The sequence below is a fragment of the Homarus americanus genome, unplaced genomic scaffold, assembly GCF_018991925.1.
Source record: "Homarus americanus isolate GMGI-L3 unplaced genomic scaffold, GMGI_Hamer_2.0 scaffold58957, whole genome shotgun sequence".
NCBI lineage: Eukaryota > Metazoa > Arthropoda > Malacostraca > Decapoda > Nephropidae > Homarus > Homarus americanus.
This window is the reverse complement of record NW_024740903.1, coordinates 253,098-269,037: the sequence shown is the minus strand read 5'-3', so window position 1 is coordinate 269,037 and position 15,940 is coordinate 253,098. Positions and strand designations below refer to the sequence as shown.

The 15,940-nt window shown below is 38.3% G+C and overlaps 1 protein-coding gene across 7 annotated transcripts; it reads right to left on the bottom strand.

Annotated features, from left to right (window-relative positions):
* Positions 1–766: 766 nt before the first annotated feature.
* Positions 767–15,320, bottom strand: LOC121875554. Of its 7 annotated transcripts, XR_006090629.1 has the most exons (7): positions 15,225–15,320; positions 10,931–11,117; positions 9,573–9,790; positions 4,825–4,924; positions 2,716–2,972; positions 1,102–1,195; positions 767–930 (listed from the first exon to the last, which is right to left on the bottom strand). XR_006090629.1 is itself a non-coding variant. In XM_042380134.1 (5 exons), the coding sequence occupies exons 2-5, from the start codon at positions 11,012–11,014 to the stop codon at positions 2,787–2,789; spliced, it is 588 nt and encodes a 195-aa protein (XP_042236068.1). In that variant the 5' UTR covers positions 11,015–11,117; positions 15,225–15,320; the 3' UTR covers positions 767–2,786. The 7 variants fall into 7 exon arrangements, 4 of the variants coding, with proteins under 4 accessions (XP_042236068.1, XP_042236070.1, XP_042236069.1 ...); XR_006090628.1 differs by having other exon boundaries at positions 1,102–2,972; XR_006090627.1 differs by having other exon boundaries at positions 767–1,195.
* Positions 15,321–15,940: the final 620 nt, after the last annotated feature.

Genomic DNA, 15,940 nt, shown 5'->3' with positions numbered 1-15,940 from the left:
AATATGTAAAAGTCATGTATTGTCAGTTAATTGTTTTAAAATATTTTTAGTTTTATTACCTTAAATGTGACTTTTTTTCCTAGCCAAAATTGTGACTTTTTCTGACTCTTTTTCCTGTGACTTTATTACCTGTCACCTTTGCATCAGCTGGTGTAAGCAAACTTTCAGTGGCGCCACCAACACCACGCGGTCAGCTGCGAAACTATGGGTCCATTACACTGTCGGCACATAAGTGGCACACATATCGTAGACTGGGTAGTTGTCTGGCTGGCCGCCAGGGTTTAGTGGCATTATGAGTGATTGTTTACTGTGCATCAGCTGTTGGAAATGGCATGTGGTGTTGTGTTCGTTTAATTATACTGGAATTTACTATTTTATTATAATCTCTATGTTAAATAAGTTTACCAAACATGAATTTCAGTAGGAAATATTAGCGGCAGGCCACGGGAGTTACGCTAAGTGATACAGTGAGTGTTAGGCAGGCTGTTCCACTTGTTTACCACTATGTGGCAAAGCTTCTTATTTTATACTTGGCGTATAAGTCGACCTCTAGTTTTGGAGAGATTTTTTAAGCTTAAAATGTCGACTTATACGCTGCAACTTACGGTAGTTTGTTTTTTGTTTTGATCTGTGATTATGATTATGTTTTCAACCACAATACACACCCACACACCTGGTGACTGTCCAGCTGATCTTTGTCGCATGATGGCTCGATTTGGCTACATTTGTACTTGGTCAATAAACCAGGGCATATGGAGATACATTATACACTTCAATAATATTTATTAAGTTATGATAAATATGCTACAATATTATTGACCCAAAACAGATCCTGTGGTAAGCACCAACCATCTTGAGCAGTGATAACAACGGTGCTTGAGAGATGGTGAGTGTTGGCAACACTATTAGTGAAGCAGGCCAGTGTTAACTCTGTAAACAAGAGATTGAGAATATACAGGTACTACGGCGCAATATCTCTTCTGGGAATGAGTGTGGGATTTTAGAGGAAAAATGTATTATTTTTCAATAATGTTTTATAAAACCAGCACCAAATGAACATAAATAATATGAGAATTACGGTGAATTATATACTGCACATACTGTTGTTATAAAGGAATCGCGAGCTGCTGAGCAGGAAGTTGTCCTCCCTCCTCCATTGCCTCTTTTACAATACTTATTATAATGCTAAGAACATCTGTGGAAAAAATTAACAAAATTGAATAAAATCTGGTAGTGCTGTTCTCAGAAATTTTCTTATAGCCTCATGGAGAGCTGAATTCCAATTGCAAATCTTGAATAAAGGGTCACTAATAATTTTTCATGAATAAGTGAATTTTCTAATATGGAGTTAGTGAATACAGTGTAGTAATTCACAATGAAAAATACCTTCTACTGGACACTGTAAACACAGCTAAATTTGACTACATAACACTCAAAACTACACAAACAATACAAAAGCAAAGAAAGCACAACAAGCATAGAGCATGTACAGTATTTATCATCAAACATGGAACATTTTGTACCATTAAAAAAAGTATATCATCATCAAAAATGCATTAAGAGGGTACTAACTACACCAAGGTCCCAATAACCGATGAATGAAAATTTGGTTAACAAACTTAAGTGTTTAAAGGCCTAAAAATTAAATTAAAGAATTTTTATTCAATTTAACGAGCAAAATTACGAGTGTACCACCTCACATTATCACTAGTGAAGTGGATCTCGTCATCCTTTTCATTGGTTGATTGGTCAGCTACTGTAGGTTAGTGAACTCGTAGACTTGTATTCAATACTTTGAGGTGTAGTGGCATTTGTTTATCATCATGTTCTCTGCTTCTTGGAATGTACACTGCCTTTGCTCATTCATTTCTCATTATTTTTAAGATCAACCCCAACAATAATGAGTCCAAAGGAGAGAGAGAGAGAGAGAGTAAGATGTCTCAGCCCCCTTCACTCACTCACCGTCTTAACCTTCAACCAACAATGCTCAGCCAACACAAGCATAATCTTCAGCTCAGGTAAGTATATTATTCTAAATAAATTTAATCTTGTTACCCGGTAGGTTACGTTTTATGGTTGAAATACATCCAAGTTTATTCCACAAAAGTTTTCGGTTGAAAAATTCTGGGCTGTAACACAACTCGGCTTTTAACACGGGGGAAACTGGGTCCTGCTGAATGGGACTTGACCTAATAAGCACTTTTCAAGAATGTATATCACCTGTTAATTACTAGACATGTTAATTTACAATACCAAGAGAAAAGTTGTTTTTGGCCATAATCTCCCAACATAACTTTCACAAAAATTGGTTCAGAAAATAGCGACTGTTCTGATTAAACACAATCACCACTAACATCATGGATGTTACCAACTTACTCTCTTATACGACAAGTCCCAAACTTCAAAGGTAGTTTAAAATATATAAAATCTGGATGCATTTATTTTACTATACAGTATACTGCAGTTCAAGCAAGATTAAATTAATAATCTAAGATACAGTATATCTTCTTTAGTACAGTACTAAGTCTAAGGATGCTGTGGAAAATTAACACAATGCTTTCTTAACAATATGTATTTCAATTGTATCTTAGATGTTTTCCTGAAATTTCAATACAGTGTGTAAAATGTTGTAATAATAAATACTGTAATAACTTGCATCCTATAGCAGATTTTTTCAACACTTTATTAAATGTGTTACAGAACTTTATTACAAACCTATGAAAATAATAGACTATTGATATCATCCAATAGTCCATCCTTTTATCGTTGGTGTCTGAGTCTGCCCATCAGGGGTCATCATCTTGTAACAAAGAATTGAACCACTCACTGATGTATGTGGTCAAGGGAGCCACATACTCAGAGACACTGGTGATGGTTGCATAAGTGGCATCCATAGCAACCACTGCCCAGCCTTGTGTCGTCTCCACCATACGCATCACTGTGGGAGTCCAAGCTTCTACAGTGTTGTCAACCTGTACATGGAAAGATGGTCATCAAGTATTTTAGTTGAATGTGGGCGAGTACAAAGCAGGTGAAGTAAAGTTGGTAAAATTATGGTTTCCCAATTTTTATAAGGTACTAGTTCACACCCATGAATAGGTGGTAGACCACAGGATACTTTCCTGCTGGAAAAACAAGTTACCTTTCCCTAACTTTACAAACACAACATTTGCCACCAAGATAAGAAAATTGCACTTACAGATAAAATGTGAGGTCACAAGCTTAAACAAATTTACAGAAGCAAGATCTAGGTTTCTGTATACTACACTATACCCTTGTTAATTTGACAAAAAAAATTACCTCTGGGTCACTCAAATTACCCCAAAAAATCTGAATTTACTGAATTTTGGAATATTTTGACATTATTTAAAAATTTCTGAATTGTTGTGTTTGGTTATAATACAGTGAGTTCTGCGATAACGCGTGTTTTGACAACGCGAATTGGCTCTAACGCGATTTATGAATAGAGGAATGATATTTGTATAACGCGAACGCTTGTTTGTTGTAATGTGATTTTTGCTTTCTATTTCTCCAATTTTGTGGTATTAACTGTGAATATGGTAAAGAAGAATATCTCCAGGAAGCGTTCTGGTGATTGCATTCCCGGTGATGATCATAAAAGAAAGGCTATAACCCTTGAAGAGAAGCTCGATGTTATCAACCTCAAAATCACCCTTCTCCCCCATCAAGTTATATTCATATTTTTTCAAGGTAAAGTGTTACATTTACTGTATGATTTCATTATTAGATATGAATGTAACATTTATTTAGATTGCTAACCTTTGTGTTATGCTAACTACTAATTTTTTTTTTATTTCGAGTAGTAATCTGCACCTAACCCTATTTTCTCCATAAGCCCTGTTATTTCCATTACGCGAATTTCTATAACACGATGTTTTACAAGAACACAACTATCGCGTTATAGCAGAACTGACTGTACTTCATTTTCCATTCAATTTTTGTGCCTTGCCTTGGCTCCCACATAAAATAATCTATTTATAATTATTGAGCAAACAAATATTTAATGAATGTACAGTTGCCAGAATATTTTCTGAATGTACAGTTGCCAGCAAATGTCCTCTCACAGCCATACAGTATGTAGCAGGGCTGTGGGAGAACTTTTGTTGGCAACTGTACAGTACAGTATCTGGAGCGAGTAACAAGATCACTAGATTACAAGATGTTGTAACAGCTAGACTAAGGTCAGGATATAAGTACCTCTAACAGTATGTTCCTCAAGCAGATGTGAACAAAGCTAAATGTAAGGTGTGTAGCCAGACATATAGCCACACACTCGAACACTACGTCCTCGATTGTGTGATGATAGAACCTTTTAGGGACAGGTCCAAGCACATTGTGTGTGAAATGGCACAACACTTTATCTCTAATGGCAACACAGCTGACATATTAAGTTTGTATCCACTTTTTTGTACTTAGTAACTACAGTATATCAGTTCCCATGTATAGAACCACACATAATGTGCTTGAATATCTCTCACGCAAATGTGAATAACAAAGTTTGCGACTAGGCATATTGCCTCACACTCCTGTACTTATGCAGTTGCGAATAAGTTACCCTCTGTGTACAGAATTAAACAAAATTTACTTGAAATACTGTGTAACATTCAATGCCATTATATCCTGACCATGGGGGTTAGTTATACAGACCCTTTGTGAACTCTACTCTGTAATCCTTTTATGCTACTGCTCACAGGATTAGTATGGAGTGCACAATAAACTAGCCACTAAGTGGCATACTGTATTAAAAAAACAATAATAATAATAATTATTAATGAATTAACTAATTAGTAAAATGTAATCTACCTGTTGTCCCAAAGTAGGCTCAGAGGTGGGTGACTGGTTGTCCACGCGGTGAGTCATACAGGTGGCCTTTGGCGTGTCTTGGCAGTCATGACACCAGAGGCTGCAGGAAAAAAGTTTAGGTCACCCTCCATTCATTGATCATAGTGGATGTTAAAAAATAAAAAAATAAAATAAATAAATAATTTGACATCTGTTGTAACACAGGAAAAATCTTCATTAACAGTATTAATGTAGTTTAAACTGGGTAACTGTAGATGTTTCCAAGTGAATCAAGTTAATAAGGCTCAAACAACCTTGGGACTATTTGCAGTCATTAGCCTTAATGAGATGAAGGCCATTAAAAACCTTTAAGATACACTATTCACTCCCTCTTTATACCCATATTCTTTTTTTAATGTTTATGTGTGACAGGGTGGCAACAGCTATAGGAACGTGTGGTCATATTATTGGTCAGATAATTTTTAATATCTTGTATAATTATGATGTTTACACATTGACTAGGCATCAACCTGACTCAATAGCCACTCCCTAATATTTTTGCATTACATTGGTTATAATACAATAGTTCTAAATTACATTGGAAACCCGTGAAAGGTTATAATTCCCCGTGTTTGTAACTAACAGGTCAAACAGTGGCAAAAGAGAAAGTAAAGTTTAGAAAAATGAATCAGCGAGGTCGGATCTGCATTTCTTGGAATAACTTAACAGGCCCAGATAGATTTGAGGCACATGCAAGGTTGGAGGAAGTGCTAAGACGACAACACAAACGAAGACTCCACAGAATTGTACCTGCCCGCATGAACCCATTCATAGCAATGAGCGATGATGATACTCAGAATAATACATGGGCCAGCATTTGTAATGTAAACAAACGCACCTCTGGCATACCAACCACACGAGTAAGACGACCCATAATGCATCAGCAAAGGTGGACAGGCTTACCAACCCTACCCTAAATGGTCCCACATGGAGGGGAAGAGGTTCGAGTAATTAAAACTACAACTTGAAGGAACAATTCATACATGCGGGCTCTTCATAGAAGAGGGAAGGAGGGTGATTAAAACTTTGGGCAAAAGAGTCTGTGCAAAGATTTAGTGAAAGAACAAAGTGCTAGTTCTGATGAAAAACCCTTCAATGCCAGCAAAGGGAGGTTTGAATGTTTTAAGTAATGCCTAATCCTACATAACATTAAGATGGTAGGTGAAGCAGCCAGTTCTAAAACCGAATCTGCAAAGCAATACCCAGCAGAAATATAGGCAATTATTGAAGGTGATGGACACACCACAACAAGTGTACAACATTGATGAAACCATCCTGTTCTGGAAGTGCATGCCTGCCAGGATATTTATTTCAACAGAAGAGAAGACAGCTCAAGGTTTCAAGATTTCCAAGGATCATCTAATGCTTCTAATAATAATAATAATAATAATAATAATAATAATAATAATAATTTAGTTTATTGAAAGAGCATGGCAGCTGGAAGGCTGAAAATATACAGTTACATAAAAATGGAATGGGTCACTTGATTTACAAATAACCTAAGTGATACCAATATGATATATAATAAACATGATGGGAGAAGGTTATACTACAGGGCATTTCAACATAGTAACAATGAAAAAAGGTGAGAATGACTGGGATTGAATACACTGGTTGATTATGAGTTGTTGATAATTTGTACAATGGTTGGGACTGGGCTGTTCTTATGGCGATCAGTACGTGATTGTATGGGCTGGATGCGGTTGTAGTGTCGAACAGCAATGCTGCTGAAAATATGAAGTTAAAGCTTGCTTGTGTACCACTCTGACAATCCTAGGGCTATGCCAAACCTAGGTTACCAGTGATATGGCATTCTAATACGAAAGCATGGATGACTGTTTTTGTTCAGCAGTGGAAAGGTACAGAAACCAAAGACCTATTTCCAACAAGGCCTTGTTACTGTTAGATAATTATGTTCCCAGCCACCCTATTAACCTTAATGATCTTTCAAGTAATATCAGAGTGGAATACCTGCCAAAGAACCCAAGTGCCTTGCTACAGCCTATGGATCAGGGTAAAATATTAAAAAAATTATAGCTGCAATTGATGGTGAGGATCAACAATCTGTAAGAGATATTTGGAAGAAATTTAACAATGATAGCTATAGAAAACATTGCTGAGTCATGGGATGAAGTCAAATGTACAACAATGAATGATATTTGGAAGAACATCTGGCCAGAATGTATCCATATTTTTTAAGGTTTTCCCCAGGTTCAGACTTTAAATGAGGTGCAAAAGGAAATTATGACTGGCAAATGGTGCAGGGTTTGAGGACGTAGATCAGGAGAGTGTGGTTGAGTTGTTGGAGTCACACAGAGAGGATCTGTCAAATGAAGACCTGATGTTGATGGAACAGGAGCAGGCTGCCAATGTTCCATCTATAGCCCATAATTGACAACAAAGGTTTTGGCTAAAGGGATTAGTCAAATGGAAGAACTGGTGCAAACCTTTGAGACGAACAATCCAGATCGTGAATGCAGCCTCAAATTTACAAGAGGATTGGTGAACCTCATGAGCAGTTCCAAGAAGCTGTACACTCAAAAATTGCACCGTCAACGACAGACCACATTAAACAAGTTATTTACCCTAAGCCCACAGCCAGCAGAAAATAATGATGATCCACAATGAGAGGCAGGAGTCAGCAGTGATCATCTGTCACCCTCCCAGTAACTCCAATTGCACCACCTCACCTAACTTAGCACTCAACATTGTTTCTGGTAAGTAAAATTTGAGTGTTTTATGCATTTATTATGTTACATCATGTTTAAAACTGTCTATTTTCATTCATATATGTGCTTGTGTTATGTTTTTGGACCTCAAAAAATTTCAATAGGAATGCATCTCAACCTTTATAATGGGAGTCAATGGGAAAAATAGTTTTGCAATGCAGAATTTCGTGATGTGAAAAGATTTTCAGGAACGGAACCCTTCCATAACCCCAGGGATGCCCCTACACAGTTGTAATGGATGTGTCATCGTCATGCTCTGTAAAAAATATATTTTTCATTCTGCATGTTGAGCGGTATATTTCAGGTAACAACCTCATAGTCGCCCAGGTTACCTTGCAGAAGACACAATTCTTATTAGTGCTGCATTAAAAATTAAATTGAGTGCTATCTAGCATGTTGGGCATGTGAGGTCACATGTCTGTAACAAAATGTATTTTAACATTTTGGCTTTAGTTTGTCACGGGCATAGAAACCTTACCTCCAAAAAGACATATCCAGTAACATTTCAAGAAAAGGTGCAATACAGAGTGACTAAGATCATTTCTGCACAATATTATCTCAATTATCCAAGTAGACTGAGGGCCTTAGGACTGACAACTCTTCATATGAAACACATTCAAAATCTTGAATGCTATGGAAGAATTAAATCCAGATATTTTTTTTTTTTGTCACACCACCAACACAATAGGAAACAATTTCAAGCTTGCTGAGGAGTAATGCAGAACAAATATAAGAAATACTTCTTCATGCAGAGGATGGTAGACATGTAAAACAATCTAACAACCAAGCAGTGGAAGTCAAAACAATACAGGGGTAATGGGTTTTAAAATAGCCCTGAACAAGACTATCAAGAAAAAGGGAGGTATCTTACACAGGTCAAATAAAGTTCAGTACATAAATTATAAGGGCTGCCTGTTCTTCCACAGCAACCAATGCATGGAGCTGCCTGAACCAGGAAAGAGTGCAGCAGTTGTGTGGTGTCAGCTACAGTATTTGTAAGGTTAGTGTTATAAGTCATTACTGTACTTTTTGGGCCAACTATTTCATATGCTTAGCAGCATTAGAATTTGATTCTGCTATTTCCTTCTACATCTTTAGTTGGTTTTTAAATACAGAAGTCTAAGCCATGAACCAATTCCAGTTTATAAATGAAGGATTTATCCTGCAAGTACAATTTTATACCCGAGTTAGGACAACAAGACCTGCATCCTTCCGTCCTCCTCTTGGTTTCTACTTTAGTTTAGCTAAACTGACATTGGTACAGAGAAACGTGCTATAGCAACAATACCCTAACAGTCCTTCAGGAAAACTGTTGCTTTTAATCTCCCTTTTCTAGAGTAACAGTTCAATGGGGGCTGTACTAATTGGTGGGGATCAAGCTTGAGGTAAAACCTGTAAATGTAATAATATACCATGCATAAATTACACCTGACTCATTTATAAAACAGAATATCAAGGATCATTCGTTTTTTTTTTTTAGTTTGCAGATAGCATGGAAGGTGGCAAATACCCTGTACTGTAGACACATAATGTGCAGTAGTACAGTATGTACTGTGTATATCAGGTACATCATCTTCACCAGAATACAGCACAATACTATTCCAATTTTAAGACACATTCTGGGTCATTATTGAATTACTGTACACACAAATCACTGCACACTGTTTGAGGTAACTACTGAAAAACTCATTAGGCTTATACAGTATAATCATAAACACCAAAATTACACTGACATCTGCAGCTGTATAAAATTATCTACAGAAACTGGTCTACTATTACATGTACTGTATTGTACATAAATAAATATATTCAATTATAAAAAGCATTTCAACTTTTACAATTTAGGCAATTAACAGAGATGCTATATAACAGAAATATTAAACAACGAAACAAGAAACACGACTTTAAACATACATTGTGCAGTGAACGGTGTAGGTTGTACAGTATTCAGCTAGGAAAAATGTAAAACCATATCCTCACTTGACAAAAAGATTCCCATATTTTGCCATGGTTAGAACATCATTGTTGGTCTGGAGAAGGTTTACCGAGGTAACCCGGCAGACCTTCCGGCAGAGGGGGCACTCAACCTTGTCACACTTAATCATCTGGTGTATACACTCCTCGCAAAAGGTGTGATGGCATAGAAGGTATCTGGGGATCCGCATCTCAGAAAACTCATCATAGCACACTGAGCATGTCTGTAAAGGAAAGAGAAGTCTATATGTTTGTATTGTTGCCACACAAAATGGACACGTTGCAAAAAAATTACAATTAATACTTTTACTGTACTGTCAAACATAAGTACTATAGAAATAAAAATAATGTAATGAATTAACACTGATTGTGGTAAAGTATTTCCTTCTATCATCTGACATAAGCCATGGTAAAAGCCTTTGCAGTAATGTACAGTACACTTGTGTAGAAGAAAACTTAAAACTAGATTAATACCTAATCTTAAAAAATATTGGCAGTAAAATTTATATTATGTAACCATGAAACATAAAAACATACAGTACACACAAAACACACATACTGTATACACATGTACATGCACCAGCTGACCGATCTTGAGCTTTATCAGGACTGATAAAGCACCTGGAGTGGGGGGGCAGGGAGGAGGTTTGAAGGCAGCAAGGAGGAAGTAAAAGGACAGTTGTTTATGTGTGTAGGGAGGACTAGGTACAGTACAGTTATGCTATTTATTGGGGAAGGGCATTAAATTATGTGCCAAGGCTAATATGTCACTATGTATAGCATGCTTATCTGTGTCACTATAGCGTGCTTATGTGTCACTTTGTATTGCATGCTTATCTGTGTCACTATGTATAGCATGCTTATGTGTCACTTTGTATTGCATGCTTATCTGTGTAGAACTAACCAACCAACTATTAAATCACCCTTATTGCTAGATATCAAAGTCTTATATTAACTAAAATAATGCTTTCATAAATTAACCACAATCTGTTTGTTCACTGTAAGAAAGGAAAAGGCTAATACAATTGTTGTATTACTTTCACATATAATTATGCTGGAGGATATGCAAGCCTAACGTCTAATCGCTTAGAAAATAATTCCTAAGGATTAGCCTTTAAACACTTAACCCCATGTGTACTGGGTGGGTCACTTCTGAGCTAAATAAAATCAACTTACATCAACCAAATAAAATATTAAAAGAGGCATCCCTGTAGAGAAGGGGTAAAGTGGGAACCTACACATTGGGATAATGACTGAGATGATTATGGGAAAGAAAATGTACACCTTTAGTATATAGACAACAATCAGACAATAACTTAGGATAATATGAATAACCTTGATAAAGTGAAGACAAGAATACTTACCGGGAGGAGTGAGTGAGGTTGATCAGTAAGCTTGGCGTGCCTGAAGGCAGGAAAATCATCGGGTAAAGTTGGATACAGAGACATTTTTTTAATCTTCTTTGCACTTCACATTCACTTGGTTTCTTAGATACTTTCTGCTAGTGTTCAGTGACCTACTACTGCATCAGTATGAAAATTTGGTTTTAAGCTGAAATTTTTATAATAATCATTGGTCATTCATTACAATGTTTAGGTTTGGAGAATACCAAATGTAAATGGTTAATTTCAGTTTATATTCGTGCTGCGTCAAGACGTGTCATTTAAAAATTATATTAACGCTTTGTATACAAGGCCCCCTCAGAGTCGAATACAATTGTCTGGCATTAGCTATATAAAATATTAAATAGGGAAAGGGTTAAAAACATTAATTGAAATTTCTTAATCTAAACTACAAATAATAACCATCAAATACAGTATCAGTAATCGGATTCAAAATTTTATGCCTGTGCAAAGGAGGGCCACCGGGCTGTTGCCTGCACTATGCCACCTCAAGTACCCAGATTAAAATGCCTGTCATTGCTTAGCTTATATTATTTTCAGGCAAGGGGTGACTTAATAGATGTTTATAAACACCTCAGAAGACATTATGATGTCAAGTGTTCATACCTGGAGCTGGCAGATGCCCACCTCCTCTAGGGGTCACAACTTAAGGTTGAAGAAGCCACAAGTTCAGAAAATTTTGAGGGCATATCGGACCCGAGGCTTGAAGATGAAAAGGAGGGTTCGGACTCCCAGGGCACCCACCTGGGATCTATCCCTGGTGTTGAATATTCAAGTAAAAATTTAACTAAATCATGAAAAAATAAACATAAAGGTTAATACGTATAGATGACTAATCCACGGACGAGTTATTTGTATTACTCTGTTTATTTTCTTACTTTATTTTCATTCAGTGAATTCTGATATGGTAATCATTTCTTGTTCAAATGTTTCGTTCTGTAGATAATTAGGCGCCTAGGTGTGCACTAATTTGTCTTCCCGGCGGTAATGAGGCCACGCTCTGCTGTGGGCTTCCCTCCCCCCCAGGGTTCTTAAATGGACGTAATTTGCGAACTTAGAGGTAAAGACAACAAGACCCTTCAATTGTCCAAAGACCACAGCACTGTTCCTTTAACTAGAGACTGTCCACTCTGCAGGAATCCCTGTGTTTTCAGACCAGAAAGAAATTTGTTCAACACTTCCTCGACGTTTCCCGCCATCACAATAAATCAGTAAAAATCGCTCTGCCACCCGGGCTGCATAAGCACCAATGCGGCCGCATGATCTCACGTCCAGAAAAAGCCTCAAATTACACCATATGATAGTAAGATCTATCTGTTTAAAATATCTTTTACTTTACTTTTATCCTCTTCGCCACTGATCGGCTCGTTAGCCGCTTGGGTGATCGGTCACGTCTCTGGTTACTTTTCCTTTTCATTTATCCTCTTCACCAAAAGATTGGCTCTCTAGCCGCCCGGGCGATCGGTCACGTCTCTGTCACGCACTGTTGGCAAATACTGGGCATGCACAGGCTCCTCAATGTACCTGAACCCGCTCCAGTGTTGGTCAAGTCTTGTCTTGAAAGAGCTCGCACTCGGTGCCGTCACAACACACTCTGGTAGATTGTTCCAAGAGTTTACAACCATCACTCCAAAAAAGTTTGCCCTCTCAGTTTTCTGGACTTGTGGCTTCTTCAATCTTGAGCTGTGACCCCTTGTGGGGCGAGGGTCCGCCAGCTCCAAGTAAGGACACTCGACCGAGTAGTGCCCCCTGAGATGCTTATACACCTCAACTAGGTCACCCCTTGCCCGTCTGTAATATAAGCTAGGCAAGTTCAGGCGCTCCAATCTCTCAGGGTAGCTGAGGTGCTGAAGTGCAGGCACCAGTCTGGTGGCCCTCCTTTGAACATTTTCAACCAACTGACAGTCCCTAGCATATCTCGGGGACCAGACGGGGTGACAGTACTCCAGATGGGGTAGCACTTCACTCTTGAAGATCGTTACGAGGGACGGACCGTCTAGATATCTGAACGACCTTCTTATAAGACCCAATAATTTATTTGCCTAGTTTACCTTCTTCTCTCAATGGCCCGAGAACTTCAGCTCATTGTCAGCATACACACCTAGGTCCTTCTCGCATTCAGTCTCAACTAGTGCAGTTTCTTCATCCCGTTGGGACATATGATACGCCTCCTTACCGTTGGTACGCCCCAGGTGCATCCTCTTACACTTCGTGACGTTGAATCTTAGCAGCCATTTCTTCGACCATTCCTGGAGCCCACAGAGGTCCTTCTGCAGCTCTTCACAGTCCGCTTGGTTCTTAATTTCCCGAAATAACTTGGCGTCATCGGCAAACATTTGTTGGAGGAGTGTACAATGTCAGGCATGTCATTTATGAAACAAACAAACAACAGTGGGCCCAATACACTGCCCAGTGATACCCTACTTGTGACAGGTACGGATGACGATTTCGTGCCATTAATCACCACACACTGCTTGCGGTCATGTAGAAAGTCTTCTATCCATGCTAGGACATTTCCCCAAATTCCGTACCCTTCCAATTTGATTTTCAGCCTTTCATGGGGTACACTGTCGAAAGCCTTGGCAAAATCTAGGTAAATATTGTCGATATTACCACCCCGTTCCAGAATATGGGTCCAAATATCTGGGGGCTTAGCCAGCCGCCGCCACTTTTAAAGAAACTTCACGACGCACCCATTGTCTTTTTTTTAACCTTTGCAGACGCCTCACTTACTTCGGCAATTGAAGTACTATCAGTGCCGGATTTAGACCTGTGGAGGCCCCCCCTTCATTATAACTACCCAAGAGGGTGGGGTGGCTAGTGAAACGAGCCTAAACATCTGGGGGAATTTTGAAGCCATAATAATCCAAATGAATAAACAAATAAATAAAATATTGTAATATGTGGAGGCCCCCAGATTGTGGAGGCCCCTGGGCAGCTGCCCACTCCTGAATCCAGCCCTGAGTACTATAGCACAATCCTGCAAGGCCTCAACTGTAGTCACGGTGAACTTCGTCTAGACACTTTGTTGTTGTTTACGTTGCGTTGGGCAGACGCACCAACAAAACATCCCAATGTAACACAAACGTTTCTGTTTTGCTGGCCAACTAGCTGCGACTACGTCACTACTGCTGCCGGGAGTGTCAAGTACATTGACCTTGGGGGTACCGTACCACCGCCGACGCCACGCGTCTAATACGGGTCCAAAACTTTTCAGTGACGGGAGAATCTTTCTAATGCTGTACAGTGCTTAAATCAGGTTATCATAATTATCCCTGGATAGTAAGAAGGTTCTCTTTTTATTTAATCAAATATTACTAGAAGAACTTCTGTGGTGTTTCTTAACTTTATGGAAAATATCTGTAGATTTTTCTGGCGCCATTGCTCTCGTTTAAAAAAATGCAATGGCCTACAGCCAATTACTTTCCTTTGGACATGCTATGTGGACCAAATTTCATGTTTTTATTATCAAAAGCCCCCGTCTTAAGACAAGTTTAATACAGTTGGCACCCAGAGACCCCCAGCAAAAAGATTAAAATGAGTGACAAAGGCGACTTAAGGTACAGTACAAGCAAAACTTATTTTATCAGTAAATTGTAGAGGGCGATAATACCTTAAGTAGCAGTGTTATTTCTTACACAAGTGAGCACACTGTACTGAGTTTGATAATACTGTACAGTGTAGTTTTACTGGTGCACACTAATAATTAAATAAGTGTAATATTACTAATAGAATGTCAAAGGCAATATTCCTCCAAAGTATTGACATACCTGCAGTAATATTGGGGAAGTGACGGCTAACGAATCGATCTGTCAAAAAGGATAAAGTAAAATGTTTAATCAGGTTCGGCCAAGCCACACGTAACTGCTGTAACACTGCAGAAAACGGGGCACTCATATGGGTAACTACGTCTCCCGAAAACATTGCACTTTGTTATAATGAGGATCGTGAATACGTAAAATGTTAACAATTTCTTACTTCGGTGACCACATTTACACAATTGATATCAAGTTCCTCCAAGCGAAATGTTTACATCTTCGTAAAGAAAAGTATTCTCGACTCAATTTCTCTACCACAACACTGGCTTTGTCACTTTCACATGATCATCCGATGACTTCCAAACTTCCAGAACTCGCTAAGATTCATAAGCGAACCTTAAGATATATATTCAGACAATAGTATTTCTGTTACGTTACACTTGTTAATAATTACAAACTTTCAACACTCATTACACGCAGCACACGCCACCACGCACCTAATCTTACAGACGTCGCCTGAATGACTGGGTGTTGTCTGACGTCTCGCTCGGGCCCAGTCGGTCTGCTGCCAAAACCCTCGTCACGTGTGCGCTGCTGCCACATTGAGTAACATAACATATTCAATCACAGTATATAATGTTAACTAGTTGGTTTTATCACAATTGTACAGGATCTTTTAAACATCATATACAAGTTAATTCACTGGAAGTGGTATGTTATACTTTATCGTAGCTTGTGTAATAGTATATATGGCATATAGTGATGCCACCACAGACAGATTACTTGTTCAAAACAGGAAATGCCCTGTATGTGGCCTCCTCTGAGTCTGCAGTCTCTCACGTCTTTGATTTTCAAGCTTGGCAAAGTATAATGTGTCAGATCAGTTTTATTATTCTCATTATTTTTTTTAGTACGTAGTATTAATGGTAGTGGAGGTGGTGGTAATACTAGTAGTAGTGGTAATAATAAGTAGTAGTAGTAGTAGAATACTTGCCTCGGAAGCGAGTAGGCTTGGGTTCGATCCTGGGCAGAGGGAAATTACAGACAAGTTTCCTTACGTCATTTGTCTTCCCAGCAATAAATGGGGATGGTCTGCATCCCTTCGCGGGGTAATGAGTTAAATTCAAACTGTTCAAGTTCTTTGCTAAAGTTCTTTATAGATATTCTGTTAAACAAAAAATTACCTCAGTTCTTTCCAAGCAAGGTTTTTCTC

What these genes read in the sequence shown, in the direction of transcription:
- LOC121875554 (XM_042380134.1), bottom strand. Translation starts at nt 11,014, where the DNA reads ATGTCTCTGTATCCAACTTTACCCGATGATTTTCCTGCCTTCAGGCAC. An exon ending in TATGGGAATCTTTTTGTCAA is followed by an intron (nt 4,925 to 9,572) that starts GTGAGGATATGG and finishes TTTTTCCTGCAG; the next exon opens with CCTCTGGTGTCATGACTGCC. An exon ending in AGCCTACTTTGGGACAACAG is followed by an intron (nt 2,973 to 4,824) that starts GTAGATTACATT and finishes TTCCATGTACAG; the next exon opens with GTTGACAACACTGTAGAAGC.